Source organism: Paramisgurnus dabryanus, chromosome 9 (genome assembly GCF_030506205.2).
Source record: "Paramisgurnus dabryanus chromosome 9, PD_genome_1.1, whole genome shotgun sequence".
NCBI classification, from domain to species: domain Eukaryota; kingdom Metazoa; phylum Chordata; class Actinopteri; order Cypriniformes; family Cobitidae; genus Paramisgurnus; species Paramisgurnus dabryanus.
In genome coordinates, this window is record NC_133345.1 from 34116454 (window position 1) to 34138295 (window position 21842).

General features: G+C 37.0%; 1 protein-coding gene across 1 annotated transcript in view; it reads left to right on the plus strand.

Annotated features, from left to right (window-relative positions):
• zbbx (zinc finger, B-box domain containing) overlaps positions 1-21842 on the plus strand; it is a 73378-nt gene that overhangs the window by 34468 nt on the left and 17068 nt on the right. The window contains exons 10-15 of the mRNA XM_073815689.1: positions 8738-8849; positions 12491-12594; positions 15877-15989; positions 16159-16214; positions 17046-17743; positions 20236-20447. Of these exons, the coding sequence (XP_073671790.1) occupies positions 8738-8849; positions 12491-12594; positions 15877-15989; positions 16159-16214; positions 17046-17743; positions 20236-20447 (1295 nt within the window). The remainder of the gene's footprint in view (positions 1-8737; positions 8850-12490; positions 12595-15876; positions 15990-16158; positions 16215-17045; positions 17744-20235; positions 20448-21842) is intronic.

A 21842-nucleotide genomic window follows, 5' to 3' on the forward strand; every position in this document is an offset into this window, starting at 1 on the left:
GTTTATTTTTTTAAATCAGTGTATACCACTACACTGTAAAAAATAAATTGTTGGCACAATGAATTATTTTTTAGTAACTAGTTCCACAGAAATTTTACGTTCACTCAATTTCTGACTCCAAAGTGTTACCTGGATTGATGTTTTTTAGTTGGCCCAAACTTGACTCAAATATAAAAAAGTATGTTTGCTCAACTAGCTTTATAGCTCATTCAACTAAAATGTTTTAATCAGTTGAATCTTTAAAAACTTACAGTAAAGACTCTGTCAATTAAAATGTAAGTGTTTACTCAATGTTTTATGTGTTACTTCAATTAATATTTATTATTTGGAAATTTTTAATAAACTTTATTTATCAAATAATTTATGCTGGTGTTGTTAACAAATAATTAACTACAGTCACATAAAAACAAAAGCTTTATTCACTTATCATACAGACTGAACATACAGAATTAAGTCTTCTCTTAATAGAGGGCATAAAACAGTCCAAAAGCACTCCAAAGTCAATCAGAACATCTCCAGGGCAATTTAACTTTTTTCGCCATGCATCCCTCTGGTCTGCCTCTCCACATCATCACCGCTCTGGTTTGATAAACAGAGGAATATAAATACATACAAACATACATAGATGTTTAATATAATAAAGCTTGACGGTGAAAGACTTTATACCCTAAAATTGCCAAATTTCCTTCAGACATCACACGTAATTGAATTAAACACTATTGGGCGGTTTTCTTGGACAGGACTTATCACTGACTAAAATACTGACATCTCTTAACATATGAGTGCTATTGTTTTGTCTCAAAATGCACACCAGTATTGTATTTTATAAGGTTTGTTTGTAAAAATGTCCCAATTATAATTAAGACGGAGTAATAAACCCTGTCCGGTAATCTTAACTAAAATAGCTCCACTTTAACTCGGACACATAACATAACAAACTTTTATATAACTTATATCTTTACAAAAACGTCGAGTATTTGCGTCTTTGCCAATTAATATAGTCTAAAATTAACATTTATTTACAAACACTTACCTGATGTGAACTTGAGGAAACGGCTGATGACTTGTGTCCTTGTGTAAAACAGTTCCTGCTGTTAGGTGCGGATTAATCTCAGATGAAATGACCTGTGATACAGATCCTTCCGAGTTAAGACATTTAAATTAAAAACTCACGCACATACTGTACATACACACACACGCGCGCGCACACACGGTTACACACACGGGTATATTTAGAAGTTTTATTTAAGATTGTTATGATATTGGGACTATTTCTCCATCCGCTCCTTCAGCTCTGAAGTTCAAATTCGCATGCAGTCCGGTTATAACAAATGTAAAAAATATGAAACATCACTCAACAGCGATATCAATTAAGTGCAATCCTAAAATATGATTTAAAACATAACCCTTTCATTGTTAAGTATGAGAAATTAAAATGAATTAAATCACGTTTAAACGTCACAGAGATATCTGAGCCAGCAGTCGATTTCTGATGCGCTTGCCGAGGCGAGGCTGCGCTGGGCGGGGTGTGAGCGCTTAAGCGCCGGTGATTTTCTGGAGCTCTTCTGGAGCTCATCTCCGTCCGAAAGTGTCCGAGCACATTTTTAAATAGACGCTATCTTTATTAACCGACCGCATATTTAAACTTTAAGCACATACATTTACGCCTGAACAACTCTTACAATTACATTTTGTGACCAAATAACAGTAATATTAGGAGCATTTTGCTGTCAGGAAACATAGCTGTCATAACTCCACATATTTACCTGATTTGTCTTAATTAGTTCAGTCAACATTAGCCATTCTGAATGTTGACTGGATTTGAAAATAACCATTCATTTAATGTTTTAAACACAGATTTATCTAGACTTCAAATAATATGTCTTCTCAACTAGCTCAAACAAAAAAATTGGTTTAACTTATATATTTTTGCCCGTCCAACATTTCATTAATTGGATTTTTTACAGTGGTCAACTAAATGAATATAACATGGCAAAGATAAATGCACATTTATTCATTCAACAGACTTATAGCATTTTGAAAAAAAACTTTTTATGGGGTGGTTTTCTGTGGCGGAGAAGAAACGTAAGCCATCAAAATGTAATTATTTACGTGAGAGGCACTCAGGCAAAGGAAAATGCCGGCTGTTGCTTGTTCTTACACAACAGCATCAAGCTTCTGTCATGCTAACACATTAACCCCAGGGGATCTTATGAAAAACTTTACATTATTTTACTTGAAGTCAACAGGACCAAAACATTTTACAGCTGATCGCTGTCAAAAAAGTTCAGCGACGACGTCCCAAGGATGACAGAAGCAATGACTAATGTAATATAAGAAAGTGTTTTGATTAATGCCATTTTTTGTGATCAATTCTCTATTTATTTTCTAACTATCATTATTGAAATATAGGAGGTGAAACATCACCTTTACAAGAAGGAAAAAAACTGAAAAAAAAATTATGCCATTTAATGTTTATTTTTTGAATCAGTGTATACCACTAATCAACTAAGTAAGGGATAATGTAGAGGCAGCCGGTAGTCAGGGCCGCATTAACACTGTAAGGGGCCCCTGGGCTTTACCCTTTTGTGGGGCCCTTCATCCACCATAATTACAACCTACATTCACACAATCTTTATAATAACCCTGCTGAAAAAAACAGCATCAAACCAGCATGGACCAGCATGGGAATTATGCTGGTCTATGCTGGTTTAGCTGGTGGTCACCAGCATACCAGCACCAAAACACAACATATGCCGGTCTTGCTGGTATGACCAGCATGGGATGCTGGTGCTAATGCTGGTTTGGTCCTTGTTTAGCTGGTGCTAATGCTGGTGCTAATGCTGGTTTGGCTGGTGTTTACTAGCAAACCAGCACCAAAACACAACATATGCTGGTCTTGCTGGTATGCTGTTTTTTTTAGCAGGGCACTAAGTGCAAGTTGTAAGGCTTTTATTTTGCTGGAATAAATGCAATAACAAAATATTAAAACCATATCAGAATGCCCACAATATACACAAATATCACTGCATAACATATGCACATAGTCCTAGCTAGGGGTGACCCGAATAGTCTAAGATTCGATGCTTTGACAGGAGAAGCCTGATTCGACTACTGCACAGTGAATTGTCGCAGATGTGTTATAAAATGAGGATCATTTAATTTTGGCTGTATAAGAGTGCACATTATCTGATTTCACATATAACAGCTTTCTCCCAATATAAAAAATATGCAGCCTATTATGATAATACGAAGTAAATAATATGTGAAAAAGTAGCTTTTAATAAATATTTTTAAAGTCTGTTAATAGCCTAAATCCCGTGACAGGGCTACACGTCCATATCCAGAAACCATTGCAAAGTCTCTTTGTTTCTGCAATTTAAAAGACAAAACAGGCAAACTATACTTTCGTTATTTTAAAATTTATTTTAATATTTCTTTGTTTTTATTTAATTTATAGATTATTTAGTGTTATCTGATTAAACTATTTGTGGCTTGTGTTTTATTCCCCTGCGCATTTAGGCATTTTGCACCCATGTTCTGCACCTTATTGATTCTGACTTCATTTTGTTTTTATTTTTTATTAATTATAAAGGTAAATTCTGATCTAATTTAAGTTCTGTAAGTTTTGGATTGCTTTCCGTTGTGTCGATGTTACGCTGTTGTATGCTGTCACATTCAATTTAGCCGAACGCGCTAGGTGTTCTTCGTGATCATATTTAGGCGTTCATCAAACTAAACATCAAAAAACAGATTTTTTCGACAAGAATAAGTTTTAAAATGTATTTAAAAAGGTTACTTAACTTGTCAGAAATTGAGCTACAAAACAGGTAAGCCGGTTTTTTTTTTCAGTGATGACACCGAATATAAATATCTCTACCGAATCTGACATAATTGTCTCTCTTGTGATTTAATAATATGGTCGGTGTTAACTTTCAAATGATTGAAAAGAGATTTCTGAAACAAATGTTATAAGAAACATCAGATGTTTCAAGTGAATACAGAGATGATCAAAGTGAAAGTAAGCAATCAGATATTTCTGTGCAAAATAATAAAGCATATATAGTGTCTATGAAATGATTATTTTAAGTGTTTTCTTGTTATAAATGAACCGTTTAAGGAATTGTATATAAGCTTGTTTTTTATAATTTACAGTAACAAATTATGTGTAATTTCTCGTCTTTTATTTCCTTGCCACGCTAAATCTCAAAATGAAATAAGATCGCTGAACTTAGCCGTGGCTTCCGAGGCAGAATCTAATTTGTTATTTATTAGATTTAGTTATCAAAAATGTTTTGTGTAATATCTTTGTGTGCTGTTCTGTACATCTTGGCTTTAAAATGTTACGATGAATCATTTAATGAATGTTTACACATTGTCTTTCATATTAAGATAAAAGCGCGTCCTCAGTTTCGTCTTTGTTCATCAGAAATGCAATAATGGATATTTCAGACAGAAATTTTAAAAAGCTCACTAATGATTGCAGGGTAGCCTACAGTAAGTGAGAGATTTTCTTGCGCAGGAACTGCATTCATGCACGGACATTCAAAGCAAAGCGATTAAGCATCATTTTAAAGGGAGTATCAACTTTTTATAAAATGCGGTTGTTATTTTTTTCCGGCATCTCGGGGCCCTTTCCAGCCCGAGGCCCTGGGCTTAAGCCCAGGTAAGCCCATGCATTAATGTGGCCCTGCCGGTAGTTATTGGGAAATAAGCCCCGACAGTGTGATCAGGACCCGACGCGAAGCGGACGGTCTTGTATCACACTGAAGGGGCTTATTTCCCAATAACTACCGGCTGCCTCTACATTATCCCGCTTATTACACGGCTACTTGCCACATAAGAAAAAAACTGGACATGAATATGAATTTGAAACATTTTATTGGCATATTTGTTTTAAATTAACATTTTTATCCTTCCGCGAAACTTTGCACAGATGCATAAAATGATCGTAATACCTTATTAAGATCCTCTGCTTCATACTTGTCTGTCTCCATTTTTTCTCTTTTAGCCAGTCTTTGAGAAGTTTAATGCCCAATCTGGATTTTTTTGTGTGTTGGCTTCGTAGCTGCCATGCTCTATTTTGTCAAGTTCAGTCTCAGTAAGCTCTCTGTGTCTTGTCGTGGTTGTCGAGTGTTTGTCACAAGATGGCGCCAAACAGACAGTAATCTTTATTGATCTTTATTGGCATGGAGCGATTTTACTCGTGCAAGTAGTCCGGCTATGCGTTATTATTTTGGAGCGGTTATTATTTGAAAAGAACGAACCTGCAAATGTCTCAACTGACCAATCAGAATCAAGCATTCCAGAGAGCCGTGTAATAAATGAATATAACATGGCAAAGATAAATGCACATTTATTCATTCAACAGATTTATAGCATTTTGAAAAAAAAACTTGTCGTGGAAATAAGCTGTTTTTATAATAAATATTTGAAAATTAAATTATGGATTTGAATTTGTATGTTATTATAACCGAAAGATTTGTAACAAAAAATAGTGTTTTTCATCTTGTCACTATAGAAAATATTTTATAGTCACATTTTTACCCAAATTAGTCAAAATGGATTTTATGCCTTTTGGGGACAAACTCTTCACATATTCAATCATTTTGTGTTGTTGCTCGTGGGTGACGGATCTTCAATGTGCAAATAAAAGCACAGAGACATACCAATATCTTTACAATAAGAAAGTCAGTTGAGTGTACATAGAATAGACAAATACTTTGTGTCTTTAACCTTTTCAGGCATATGTTTAAAATGTCACAACTGTCCCTCTGGTATGAGATTTTTTAAATGGCAATTTTTAATAGTCTTGTTTGAGTTTTTATGGCGACACATCAAGCTTCACGCAATCCGACAGTCAGCAGCATATTTCTCATTTAACACATTGTTAGTTATTTGAACAACCATAATAAACCTGTTAAAGTACTATTACATGTTTTCAGTATTGTTTCCATTTTATAAAAATATTATTATGCAGTGGATAAGACATGAGCTTTTGAAATCATTTGCTTATTTTTTTTTTTCGATTTAAAACATAACAAAAGTACCGGCAAACACATTACAAACTATTATAAACATTAACTAATAAGCTGTTTATGTCATATATAGTATGTACTGTAATCGCTTTTTTGTAATAATATATTATAGCAGAATAATCAGCATAATATTAGCATAATATTATTGTATTTATTGTTTACTGGCAGTGCCTATGAAAGTTTTACTGCATGGATGTGTGAATAGCGATAATGGATGCACGTGCGCCACATACACGATCGGCTCTTGTGCGAGGATAACGGTCAAAACAAATGTTTTTTTAGAAATTTACTGCGTTTGTACCAGCTATTATGGCACACCCGTGTCCCTCGCAATAGACTACTATTAGCTTTATTGGCTCACCGGAAGTCTTATACAAATGACCTCAAAGACTGCGGCACCCACATTTATGTCAAAAATAAGGTGGATAAATTCTTAAGAGCATAGCATATCATCTGATTTTTGAGTAAATGTACTTGTTTAATTCTACATTTGTCTATTGAATAGAATAGATTAATCATATTGCAGCAAACCATTGTTCCTCAGTAACATGTATTAGATGTAAATGTATCAGCCTGAGACCACTGACATTGACTTAACTTAGAACTCTCTTTTATACGTTACATTATAAATACGCTCGCTAGTCCGGATAGTCAGGATAATCTTAGACGCTTTACTCTACTTTTTATGTTTTTTTCTCCTGCTTTTTTAATGTAAAACTGCTTTGATACAATTAAACAATTGTGAAAAGCGCTGCTGTATATAAATAAAATTGAATTGAAATTAAATTTCTCTTTCTTTCGTTGTGTGTGTGGCCTGCAGGCGCTCCATGCGTCCATAGAGCTGCACGCCTTGTGTTTTCTCTGATAATCACTGCTGTGTTATGGGGCTTTCAAATGCACTGAAGTCTAACTACTCTTTATACTCTCAATACCAAGAGAGAACACTCAAAACAAAGACACAATTATGTCAATGGGAAAGCTTGAATTCTTCTCTTGACAGCCTGATTCTTTTGTTCAGTTTGTGTTCGGTATAATGGTATATAATGGTTTGCTTGAAGCCAGAAGGGCAAAATCCTCTTCCAGTGTGTACTGTATGTTATGAATATACCAACCGTAGTGAGTTCACAACTTAAAGGGATAGTTCAGCCAAAAAAAAGTATTTTCCCATGGTTTACTCACCCTCAAGCCATTCTTGATTCTTGCAAAAGTTTATGCAAAGTGTAAACTGATGTGTCAAGTTTTTAGGGTAAACTCCCCTTCCACTTGAGCAATAGCAGAAAACTGCAGGATCTCTTAAACCTAAATACAATTAAATCCTAAGCTCCAATTTTAAAGAAATTAGTCTTTTACTTCATTCTGCTCAAAAACGCTCAAGATGTGTTTCGTGCCAAGAGAGGTCAAACTAAAAACAGACGATGCCTAAAGAAAACATTTAGTCCTGAAAAGATTTTTTTTTGTATATATTTTTTGTATTTTCTGTTTGTATCTTAAAGTGCCACTTTATATATATTTTGATCTGGGTTTGATTCCCCTTTAAGGCAATATTTTTTTATAAAAACTTTAACCAAGCGACCACCATAACAACTGGCTTGTAAACGTGAGCTATGCCATCTTTTGGCATTTGAAAAAAAATAAAACCCATGCAATTATATTCATATAACATGCTGGAAGGCACACTTTGTGACCTAAAGACTTTTCTTTTCTTCTTTTCCTTGCGACAGTGCTGCGGCACTTGTGGCCTCTAGGGGCGCTGGAGGTGAAAAATACATGTCTAGCACCCCCTACAGGCCAAAAAGTTCCATGGTGTGCCTTTAAAAAAGAGATTAAAAAATGTCAATATTTAAAACTTTACAAACTATAATAACTAGCTTCTGGTAATGTCTGACACATAAATTGCACTTTATTAACCGCCTGGAACTGTGTGGATGACATCTGTGAAGGATGGATGGACTTTTTGGGCTTTTGAATAAATTCAACCCTGCAGCTTTGGAGTGAGTGTATATAGCCATTTTCACAGAGATTACGGAAAAAACTTGGAAAATGCATCTGAGATTTGTCCGGGATCGTTTGATTTTTGTTTCATTCACACTGCCAATGATTTTCCGCAATCTTTGCGTGCATTCACACACATACTGTAAAGATCCCGTAAAGACATGTGACGTATTTAAAGTCCTGCACTTGTAGGTTTTTTCCACAGCGTCTGAAGTTTGCTAATTATCCGTGATCTCTTTCTCGAGAAACAACGCACATGCATTTTTGTTTATGACAAGATCATAAGAAGAGCATGATGTGAAGTTCTGTCATGCTGGTGATCTGGATAGTGGCGAGCTCAAGATCTGTACTTCACTCCAATTTGCCGGCATTTCTCATTGTAAATGTTGATCTGCGTTTAAATCCCTGTGTCAAAGTGCTTAACCATTACTTCTTACGGAATTGTTTCTGCCTCTTGTTCACACAGAATGCTTTCCGTAAATGTTATGGCAATGTTACTAGGAGCTCTTTATGGGAGCGATCCCTTGAACATTTATGGGATGTGTTTGTGTACACACAGAAGCCTCTCTGACAACTTTACAGAGATTTTCTGTGACCAATGTGCTGTGTGAATGGGGTTTATGTTGAACCAAAGTGATTGTTTGGTAATAAACCTGTTTGCTTTAACACACATACCTGATTGATATCTCTCTCTATCTCACTTTTAGTGTCTGCAATGGAAACACAGACAGAGAAGAGACTTCAGCAGTTTATCCATCTGGATTTCAAAGAGGACACTCTAAGCTACATGGAGAAACTTCTTCTAAAAAAATCCCGCAGGTTAACTTTACACTTAATTCCCAAACAGAACTCACATTGAATACGAGTATTACAAGGCTCATTTACCTCCTCAGGCCCTAATTAAGGTCCATTTAAGATCAATTAATGACTTATGGTTGCCAATTACAAAAGCTTCACCTTTCAGTTGCATCACAGTAGATTAGCCCGAATTTATCCAGATATTCTGCTGCGGAGCCATTTTAGGGTTTCGTGTTTTGCTTTGAGTAACGGTACGTAAACACACTGGCTCGGTTGCAACATCATAAGCTGCCCACTTATGCATAATTTTAAGACATCATAGACATTGATTCATTGATTAATGCTGATTTTGATTCATTGGATAGGGAATCCCACAATGCATAGCAATGAGCCTAGTGAAAAATACCTATAGCAGGAAAAGTGACAATAGAGACGTTTGATGACATTAAAAATAGATCATTTCACATTTTAAAACTTGTATGCATCTTTATGAGGTTGAATTTCTCTCCAGATCTGCTTACAATCTTGAAATAGCATGTTGAAAATAGTGAGACACGTTGCTCCTTTCAAAGACATCCATTGAATGCACAGATAAATACAGAATTGCATTTAGAAAAATTATGTCCCGTCTGAATGGCCTCTTAAAAGACAGCTGTCTTTGTAGCAAGTCAGCTCAGTCTTGAAGGTTTTACAACACAGTTAATCCAACCCAAAAGATTGCATTTCTTACAGGTACCTAAAAATAAAAAAAAACCTTTGACAAAACCTAATACGCAAACGCAGTCATGGTACACCCTTTGAAGTGTGTCTTAAGCTTCATGATTGGTTTGGTATCTATGGCAGTGATGTTTTTTAGGTCGGCCATTCAGGAATGAATCCATCAAATTGCCTTTCTTTGAGCCGGACGTGTGAACAGGAAACAGGATTTTGGAGCTTGTGTGTGTTTTCGTTTTTTTGGAAGGAGGGCAGTCGCGTGCCCCCGGTTTCAGCTCACATTCTGAAGGAACGGGGTGTGTGATAGGGGTGACTAATCCCTTCAAACACACACAATGTGGAAAGCAGGTTTTCCTGCTGAGGCAGCAAGGGTTGGCACCAGAGAGAGAAAGAGAGGGTTTGTTTTTGTGTAGACGGTGCAGAGGGTTTGAGAGCTTTTCTGTTAATACGCCTGTATGGTAAATTAGCAGTAAAGAGAGGAAATGGGTTTAGAGGACTAAACCAGCGGGTCAGGGGAATCTGGATGAGCTGGGATTTTCTTTCAAACACAAAGTCTGGGTCATCCATTCCACTCAGCCTCTTTTGTTTTCTTTTGCATTGATGTTGCTTTCTGTCTCTTTATTGATAGATGGTTTATATGTGCTGCTCTAAAAGTCACATTAACAGTTTACATAATATGATGTATGGAGTTATGTTAATAATGTATAAAATAATGTAGGGATGGTACATGACGGTTCACTAGAGCAATGAGAAATGGATGCGCATGATAATGAGTAAATACACATAACTATAACTCTGGTAAAATCACAGACTTTTCAATAATAATCTTACACTCACCTAAAGAATTATTAGGAACATCTGTTCAATTTCTCATTCATGCAATTATCTGATCAACCAATCACATGGCAGTTGCTTCAATGCATTCAGCGGTGTGGTCCTGGTCAAGACAATCTCCTGAACTCCAAACTGAATGTCTGAATGGGAAAGAAAGGTGATTTAAGCAATTTTGAGCGTGGCATGGTTGTTGGTGCCTGTCCGAGTATTTAACAATCTGCTCCGTTACTGGGATTTTCAGCCACAACCATTTCTAGGGTTTACAAAGAATGGTGTGAAAAGGGAAAAACATCCAGTATGCGGCAGTTCTGTGAGCGAAAATGCCCTGAGGTCAGAGGAGAATGGGCCGACTAATTCAAGCTGATAGAAGAACAACTTTGAATGAAATAAGCACTCGTTACAACCAAGGTATGCAGCAAAGCATTTGTGAAGCCACAACACGCACAACCTTGAGGCGGATGAGCTACAACAGCAGAAGACCCCACAGGGTACCACTCATCTCCACTACAAATTGGAAAAATTGGCTACAATTTGCACGAGCTCACCAAAGTTGGACAGTTGAAGACTGGAAAAATGTTGCCTGGTCTGATGAGTCTCGATTTCTGTTGGAACATTCAGTCAGAATTTGGCGTAAACAGAATGAGAACATGGATCCATCATGCCTTGTTACCACTGTGCAGGCTGCTGGTGTAATGGTGTGGGGGATGTTTTCTTGGCACACTTTAGGCCCCTTAGTGCCAAATGGGCATCATTTAAATGCCACTGCCTACCTGAGCATTGTTTCTGACCACGTCCATCCCTTTATGACCACCATGTACTCATCTTCTGGTGGCTACTTCCAGCAGGATAAAGCACCATGTCACAAAGCTTGAATCATTTTAAATTGGTTTCTTGAACATGAAAATGAGTTCACTGTACTAAAATACTAAAATGGCCCCCACAGTCACCAGATCTCAACCCAATAGAGCATCTTTGGGATGTGGTGGAACAGGAGCTTCGTGCCCTGGATGTGAATCCCACAAATCTCTATCAACTGCAAGATGCAACCTATCAAAATGGGCCAACAATGTTAACGGCACCGATGTGTGTGCAGTCTGCAGCTCTGCACACACCAGTCAGCCAGAAAGAAACACCGTTGGCCTCGCATCTAATTTGGCTGCTGCTCCATTTACTTTTCTTTGTTATCTGACGACTACATCAAGGTAACCGCTAAAATGTGCATTCAAAATTAATTGACAGGCCTGTCTAAACCAAAATTATCCTACCGCCAGCCACACGATGTTGCAAGAGCTCTTGGCAAACAGAGGAGGGGTTGGAAAAGGACTCAATGCACACACCCGAGTTCAGGTCTTCTGTTTTCAAAAACACAATTTTAAATTACCTGAGACCCGATGCTGCTATTATTATACCCAACCCGCTCAGGTCTCGGGTCGGACCTTGGGTTTTCGAATCTAAGTTCACCCGTGAAGACCTTTACCCTGAACCACAAAACCAGTCATAAGTCGCACGGTTTTATTTGAAGCAATAGCCAATACAAAAACATTGTATTGGTCAAAATTGTATATATTTTTTTACATTTTAATATATTACAAATATATGTATTATCATTATTATTATGTGTTGCTAAGGACTTTATTTTGATAACTTTAAAAGCGATTTTCTTAATATTTGGATTTTTTTGCAACCTCAGATTCCAGATTTTCAAATAGTTTTGTCTTTACCAAATATTGTTCTATCCTAAGAAATACATCATACATCAATAGAAAGCTTATTTATTCAGTTTTCAGATGTTTAAAAAAAAACTTTTTGCGGTCCAGGGTCACAAATCTAAGTTAGTAGAGGACTGTTTCATCTTTCATTGCTTTCAGTATTGTAAAACTGTGGAATTTAAGCTCAGATGGGTGAAATTTCATTGTACTGTATGGTTCATATTTTTATGCACATATTACCATAATTATGCACTGAATAATAACAGAAACATTTATTAAGAAAGTAAATTATGCTTTATTTTCATGCTGAGATGTGATGCTGTTCATCAAAAGGGACCTTGATATAAGAAAGCTTGAATTTCTGTGTTTGATTTACTGGAAACAGCATTTTTTTCTGTCCCTCAGGGGTAAAATTGAAGAATTTCAGCAGCAGCTTGATAGGCAGCATCGGCCGGACCTGACAGCACCTCCACCTGCAGAGACAGATGAACTCAGTCAAAAACTGACAGGTGTGTCCCTTTTCATCACACACACCTACAGACTTCGGGTCTTCTTTGCCCTCTGAACATAAACTGATGATAGATGTTTACATCCTCAATTGTGAATCCTCAATTTCTTTATATGCTTTAAAAAGGAATCGTTCACCCCAAAAAATAAATATTTTTTTGTATTTTTACAAAACCCGTGTTGCACCTGGTTCATATGACCCAACAAACACATATTTTGAAAACACAAGCAACACACATGACACTCCAAACACTTATTGAATTCGCGCCCTTCGGATGAGCAGGCATGAGCCGCCACTGCTTAAAACAACTTTTGAGAAAACAAGACAAAAATAACAGTGATGTCTAGCCTTTGTATAATCTTTAACTTTTCTTAACTTTTCGACTTGTTGTAAGCCAGCAGGTGACATTCACAAAGTCCCACACATGTGCCGCCTTTTGAAAAAGTTTGTGAGTGAATGCAGCGAGAGCTTCTCTTCTCCCAGAGCTCTGATCCATCACTACGTTTCTGAAGGGTAATCACAGGGCTCTTATTACGCTAAAGGAGGGGGGGGGGTATCTGACAGAACATTGTCACAGCTGATTGAGAGAAGCTTCCAGTGAGCCGTCGGGCAGGGAGTGTGATCACAGCTGTCAAAGAACTGACCACCTTCACCCTCTTCAAAACAGTCCCATGATCACTCTTCATCTGTGCCAGCCTGTGCCACTCTTTACTGAAGCCCACCTTCATGATCCTCACATCCAGAGCGCTTTCACTCTCATGGGCTTTTGATTAACTTTAGTTGACAAGCTTGTGGAGGGTTGTCATCTTAAAAACAACAGGAAATGCAAAGCATTTGATAGATGCTTTTATCAATAAGTGGATATCTATCAAAAATGCGCTAACATGCAAATCAATTAACCAGCTATGCAGAAATCTGTGAATTTGAAGATTTGTCAGGTTTCTCGCAGGAAATAACGCCACCACCCAGCCATTCAAAAAGCTGAATGAAAATCTGTTATACTGTTATAAACAGCTATACTGTTATATTTCTTTTCATGTCTGCAAAAACTGTAAATCTAAAGTTTTTTATTTTGCAGTTTCTTCCTCAACTGCATGAGTCAAGAGTCGTAACTTTATGCTTCAGTTTGTGACATTTATCTTTAAAACCTGGAGATGTGCACATGAACAAAACCTGTTAAGCTGTTTACATACAACACAAAATCAGGCAAATATCTACATGTGCTTTAGCTGATCAGATTTTGCTTTAGCTGGTTATGACTTTTCCACGATAAAAAACGCATTAACTTGACCTTACACAAGATCAGTTTATTACCTCTTTCCCTGCCAGCATTTTTTTAAGTTGCCAGCCAACGCCAGCATTTTTTATGATTTTCACAAAACTTTATTGCCTTCCAGAAAATTTTCTTCTATAAATATATAAACATACAAATGAAGAGTTTGGTTCCAAAACGCAATAAATCCATTTTGACAAATTTTGGTAAAAACGTGTTTTCTATACCAAGAAAGTGACAAGATGAAAACCACTATTTTCTGTTACAAACTTTCACATAGCATCTTTAGGTTATAAAAACATAAAAAATTCAAATCCATAACTTGATTTTCAAAGATTTATTATAAAAACTGATAATTTTTTCCACAAAATGCAATAAATCCATAACAAGTTTTTATTCAAAATGCTATAAATCTATTGAATCAATAGCCTATATAAATGTGCATTCATCTTTGCCATGTTATATTCATTTAGTTGATTAGTGTTATACACTAATTAAAAATATAAACATTAATGTCATTAATCAAAACACTTACTTTGTCATATTAAGAACACTGTCATTGCTGCGGTTATACTTGACGTCGTGGCTTAACGTTTTTCACAGCGATCAGCTGTAAAATGTTTTGGTCCTGCTCGATTTTCATTGACTTTGAGTAAAATTATGGAAAGTTTTTCATAAGATCCCCTGGGGTCAATGTGTTATCATGACAGAAACTTGATGCTGTCGGCCCGGACAAACAAGCACCCGTCTCTTGCGAAAATTATTAGATGTTGATGGCTTACGTTTCTTTCCCGTCACAGAAAACCATCACAGGTTTATCAATGCCATTAAAGTATTATTTTGTTTTTGTTTGTTTGCTGATCAGGAAGTACATAGTAGATGAGGAAAACTAGGATTCCGTGTACTCAGCGCGCCGCCATTGTTTGTTTACATTGCGTGAATGGTGCGCTGCAATCTGTGGAGTGGATTTATGGCATTCTGTAGAAAAGGGGGAGTGGCGTTTATTGCATTTTGGAAAAAAAGGGAGAAAAGATGACAGAATAACATGGCGGATAATGGATTTTGCGTCAAATTAAGAATTTACTTTTTAATACTGACCTGATATAATACTGATTCTGGCAGTAACTCATTTTTTTCAAAAATGGCATTTATTGCGTTTTGGAACCAAACTCTTCAAATATATCAAGTGAAAGAACAGACCTTCTGCTTTCAATCAAACAAACAAAATGGTTTCATCGTACCTTCATTTGTTTTCTTTTTATCACCTCTCAAATATGGGTAGGTTTCTTCAAAAATACCAAATTTTGAGCAAAAAGCTGAGTTAATTCACTTTTGATTGAGATCAGATTCAGAATGATGATCAAACCATACACAGAGTTTTTACTGTTTGGCCTAAGGGGATACTTCCAAGGTTTAATATGTTGGATAAGGATAGCAGCGGAAATATGGATTGCCGTAAAAACTCGTCATTGGCAGAGAAGCGTTTTCTCTTAATTGACGAATTAACTCGTCAATGGCTGGTAAAGAGTTGCATGTAAACGTACATATAATCTAGGTATTGTTTCAGACGAATATAACAAATATTACGGCAAAGTTTTTAATTCACAAATAATGATTAACTAAAAAATAGGGTGTACTTGACTGAGCTGACTGCATGTCAGAAAGCCAAAAGATGGTGTTTGAGAAACTTAGCAACCCTTTGCAATCCACCATAAACTTATATTTAAATCTGACTCTCATTCTGGAACGCACAATTTTTTTACAATCCAATCAATTTCTCACTGAATATGCAGCTTTACTCTGAAAATACAAATTACATTGGCTGGCGATTCTTTACGTGTTTTTAGTTAGAGATCTGTCACTTTCTATTATGACTAAAGTGGCACATTCACAACAGTTTGGCATTACTGATCGTTGAGCTGGTTATGTTTTAGTGTTTAAATGTGAAAATAAATCTAGTTTACCGCCTCTCAGATCATTTGCTCATTCATTGGTCTCTCTGATTTGCAGAGGAGCAGATGGAGCTACGTAAGTACTTCGCTTCTCTCTTCGCACCCGCAGAGGATGATGGGAAAATGAACGGCCCTGCAGAATCCTGTTTGAGCATCGTAGAGATAGATGAGGTAATTGTGAAGTCCCTGCGATGTACTGCTGGTCTGTAGCCAAACAAAAAACAAAAAACAATTCTGGTGTTTCTTTACAGATGTAGCATCCTCCATTTCTCCTGTGTAAAATGTTATTGTTTTTTTTTTTGGAGCTGAGTTTGTTTTATTGTCACTTAAATTTTTCCAGATGGATACGGATGCTACAACGTATAGATCCTTGGGAGTCGAAGAGAAAAATGAAATGTAAGAAATTCAAGATCAAGGCAAGACTTTTAAAAAGGAAGCTAAAGAAAGGTGTTCACCATGAAATGAGAGCTCACGTATTATTAAACTGGAAGTTTTTTTCCCAAGCTGACATAACTACAGTTTTATGCAGTCACAACTAAACTTAAAAGTAGGGGATTTACCAAGGCACTGTTATTTTGCACAAGTTGTAAAGGAATAGTTCAACAAAATATGAAACTTTTATCATAATGTAGGGGAAAGCGGTGCACAAAGTAATGCTTTTTGGCTTTGGCTCTATCATTCAAAAAATATTTAAGTTAGATGAATAATTTTTTACACGATTAACAGGCACATCTCTATTACAAATGAAAACTTAAGGTTGGTTTGTGGGACCTACCTTTATTGTAACACCTGCTAGAAAATTTAAACACAAATAATTCAATCAAATTTTGTCTATATACTAAAGGTGGATATTGTTTATATATATATATATATATATATATGCATATAATAGATATTTATTGTACCCGACCCACTTTCTGGCCCACATTTTTAGTAATTGTTTAAAATAGTTAATTGGCATCTTTATTTTAAACGACCTGACTGACCGCGACCCGAATATCATTAAAAATATTTTTGGATTACTCATACAGTAAGGCACCTGCTCATTTTGGATCAACCCGCGCATCACTGATATGTACAGTACCATTTACCATTCAATTTTAATTGGTAAAAATAACATTAGTTGATACCCTTTTTGTCAACAAACATGCCTGTCCACAATTTGATATAACATTTTTTTGTATTTTTATAAGCAAAATTAAGACTCTGCATGTTTTCCACCAAAAGGTTTGCATCCATTAATGACCAAAGTGTAGAAGAAGAATCTGGATGCTTGATTGCAACTTCCACTCCATCTCAGATGACCAAAGCTACAAAGCTCAACTCTTCCCTTGAGCTCTGGCCGCCATCAAAAGAGACTGACCGATTTCCATCACCTTTGCCAAAATCTGAAAGCTCTCCTTTACTCCAGGAATCAAGTTCAGAATCATTTCTAAATGTTCCAAGGGAAGACCGAAAAGTTGAATGTTCCTCTCACGTAATGCTGTCCACCACATTCAGTGACTCTCCAGAACCAGAATCATGGACAAGATCTTCTACAGCACAAATGAAGAAGCCTTCACCATCATCTTCTTTGTCCCTGAGAAGAGAATTGAAACCAACCAGTCCAGACCATGATGTTGTTCCCTCTCCTGGCAGCCTACCATCTACTCGAAAGCATTCGCCTTTGCTTCTCGCTAAACAAAGCCCAAAACCTCCAGATGCTCCAATCTCAACATCTAGATTGGCTTCCTTCTCTGTGAATCGTAGACTTGAACATTCAACATCACAATCTAATCAATCATCAGCATCATTAAAAACAGCATCACCTGACTCCATCAAGAGTCACACTGATGGGAACAATACACCCCCAGCTTCAAAATGGTTAAAGAGTGCACGGAGGTCACCTAAAACTACAACACTTTCCTTACACCTCAACATTTCAGGTCAGTAGGATTTTAACTGGTTAATGGTACGAGTTAAAAATTATAGCAAGTTTACTTTACTTTACTTACTTTAAATGCTCGAGCCAACATTGGTCAGTGAAGTAAACAATGAAAGATTGTTTCTTGTACAGCTGTTTCTGTAGGTTAGTAGGTAGACCATCAAGTTAGCAAGCCTAATAATGCGTTCAGACCAGCCGCGGTAGAGGCGTCAAGCGCGAGTAATTTCAATGTTAAGTCAATGTGAAGACGCTTGACACGCGTTTGGTACGGTAGACGTGATTCCACCTCATTCGTGCGTCTAGTTCAGGAAACGCGAGAGTTGAAAAATTTGAACTTTGGCGGAAAAACATTTACCAAACAGGAGCTTGCTCTTATAGTGATCTGAATACAGAAAGCAAGCAGAGTCGCCCTCACATGATGCGAATTTCCAGGTGAATGTATTGATGACTAGAATTTCACACGCAACTTTCACGTGTGAATGAAGCGAGTAAACTCACGATGTTCAAGCAGCAAACTAGACACGGTAGACGCGAATTTGACGCCTCAAACGCGGCTGGTGTAAACCCATGGTAAAAGTTAAGGGTTTGATTCACAGAGAACACACACATATTGATAAAAATGACACTTTGGAAACCAAATGCATAAAAAAATAAATGTAAAGTGTTAATTATAACAAGCCTGGTGTTGCAGTACCATAATTTGACCATGCTCTTGCAGTGTTTCCCACAACATTTATAATAATTTCAAATTATATTTCATAAATCCAATGACACTAAACTCTCTGCCATGAACAAAGCAGACACTGTATTTGCACTGATATATGGAGCAAGATGACCCCTTTAAAAGGATTTATTAAGATTGTGAAAGGTGTAGAAAGAGTCAAACTCTATTGAATACAATAGACAATGCAGGTCTTGAGATTATAAATGTGACTGGTGTTATAATGGTTTATGTAAATTTCTTTACTTTCTATTAGATAGAGCAGAAGCAGTAAAAGTTACCTCTCTTTCTATTCCTCTCTTGCCGATTAAAAGGGCTTAATCCACTCATTTTTTTCAGATTTAGAAGTCTGCTTGCTATCCTGGTGCACGGTGACTTTACATTACAGCTTTATAATGTAATCTGATTCAAGAAAAACGTAAAGACTGTTTGCCCATTCAGTGCAATGGGCTTGACATTAGCATTGCTCCTTTGCTATCATCTCTGCTTTCTGAGCAAACATTTCAAATATAAGAAGACGGTTCATGACAGTGCTTGACATGGCACATGCACTTTAGTGCGTTCGTTCTCCGATCGACTCTGGTTTTATACACAGTAGCTCTGTCTACATGCAACCAAATAATCCATTTGAACTCGTATTAATGGCTCAATCGGATTGAAAAGCCTTCATGTAAACACCTTAATCGGATGCAAATTTGGATCGTATTGAAGGGGGTGTTGTAGTCCGATCTATGATCTGATCAGCAGGAGAAAAGTATGCATGTAAACACGTGAATCGTATTTTCTCAATCGAATGCAAAAATACTTTGTGCACATGCGCAGAACATTTTTGCTCAAGTTCAAGTCTTATATTTACCTCTTATTTCTGTCTCACATGATTCACGTCACAGAAACAGTAGTAAGGCAATAATAACACGCATTATTAAGGTAAAAGGCAGTGGTGGCTCGTGACTGCTTCTCGAGGAGCGCAAATTATGTGTCGTGTGTTGCACGTATTTTCTAAATATGTGTTTGTTGCGTCATGTGAACCATGTGCATCACGTGTTTTGTCAAAATAACTGTCTGCTGTAAACTGTTAATGATAAAAGAGACGCTCACGTTCACAAAATACATGCAAGACACTCCCTTATGCTGGGTGGCGTTGCCAAGTCCTCAGATAAGGTTTGACAACTTAAAATGTCCTGGAAGCGCACATTTGGTAAGCCAGGTGTCATTCAGCGCACCATAGGCTTTTGACTGGATTACGCCAAAACGAAGCCAGCCAATGCATAGCCAGCAAAGTTTTGAGTGCACTGTAAGTTGCAAATGCATAAATGTAAATGCTAAGTTGGTGTAAGTAGGATGTAAAGCGCTTCATGTGGTGCCTAACAACACTTTGAACCATGGTAAAATAATCAATTATACGGACATGATTGATTGCTTTCCGACTAATATTGCAACATTGAAAAACACATTGTAAATTACAATAATCCAGTCTCTGTGTGACTTGTCAAACACAAGTCCAACCCACAGACATAACCCTTTATTCACACAGAGTTTGTTTCTCCATTATTTGCTGACTTGCAGAATGATGGAAACTTCAAACTGTGGAAGATAAGCATTATTAATGCAAGAGGCAGGGAAGCTCTGTTAGACCATGTCCAGGCTTCTCAACGAGGGCCGTTAGATAAGGCACATGTTTGTATCCTCACCGCTAGACTCCATCTCCTCCCTGACTCAATGTCCTCTCTCTCCTGCTCTTCATTACCATTTCTGTGTTTGTCACCTCTCAGATTCAGAGGAAGAAATGACAGGGGATGATGTTTGCCTGGTGCCCAGTGAGGAAGACTCCTCGGATGAAGAACTGAGATGTATCAATGATTCAGAAGTGATGAAGAACATTGCTTCCTCACCCCGTCCTGCCGCGACCTCTTCCTCAGATGCTCTCTTGTCTTTCCGGTGTCTCTCAGAGCCGGAGTCGGGCCTGTTAACAGAATCTTCCCAGGTGATCAGATGTTTTGTATTGCATGCAGCCTGTATACTGTCAATGAATTTGCATTTGTAAGACCTGCACACAGATAAGCAGTACGTGTTTATAGCTATTCTGTGTATAATGTGAGACCATAAAATAAAAAAAGAGATTTTAAGCCCATATCCAATGGAAATCTTTGCTTTTCAAACCTGAGGTTTAATGTTTTTGTGAGATTCACCCACTTTGCTGTAAACTCAGTTGTAGTCGACTGACGCATCATTTAAGTAATCTGAATTTCATATCGTTGTCTACGCTTTCCAAAAGCAGTAATTCTGAATCATGATGGGGATTTCTGTACATTTGCTGTCAGCGGGCAATACAGCCATTAATGTTATTCTAGGAAATGGAGCTTTTCCGAACACTGCTGGAAATATTTAAGCACAGAGAGCCGAAAAAAATTCGAGAACGGAAGAAAAGGAATTCCATAGTTCATATTGAATAGCCCTGTGGGAAACTCTTGGATACTAAAGACTTAATCAGTTAGATATTACTCGTATCTAATTTAATTGTGGATTTCGTGCTGTGTGAGAGATAATAACAGGAAAGACCCTCAGATCCACACTGCTGATGAAGACCACGGGAAACAGAGCTCTTCATCCGGCTACGAGATCAGAGAGAGACAGAGAGAGTTATATTAAACACCTGAAATTAAACGTTTGATTGGAGAGCTGCCTTATCTTTGCTCTTTTGTCTGACGATCAGAAAATTGTGTCCTTAATTACCACCCGCCGATATTTTTTTATTCACGACCTCATTTCCCATTTAAAGGACACCAGCCGGGAACCAATCAAACATAATTGTTTCTCATTTCCTTACAAGGTAAAAAAAGATATATAATTTCTTTAAAAGCGTTTTGGTCTGTCCAAATGCTACATTACATCTGAATGTGACGAGTGCAATTTGACCTTTATTTTAAAGCGCATGAGAGAAAAAGCAGTGCTCATTCGCTACTCGACAAATGAAAACATGATATACAGTGGTGTTAAAAAGTGTTGGACCCTTCCTGATTTATTTTTTTGCATGTTTGTCAGTCTTTAATGTTTCAGATCATCAAACAAATGTAAATATGAAGGGAAAACAAAATCCAAACACACATTGGCCCTGTTTAAAAAGTGCTTACCCTCTAAACCTAATAACTGGTCGGGCCACCCTAAAGGGGTTTGCACACCGGACAAGAAGCGCAGTGCCGCGCCATGAATCTAAAAACACAATACATTATTTTCTAAAAATGGCGGCACCTGTCTGCTGTGACTCAGTACACTGATCAAATCCCTGTCATGCCACAGAGCGCCACTCACATAGTTTAAAGAAACAGTATGTAAGAAATTTATATCAATTAATCATAAAATGGTCCTGATATGTCACTCG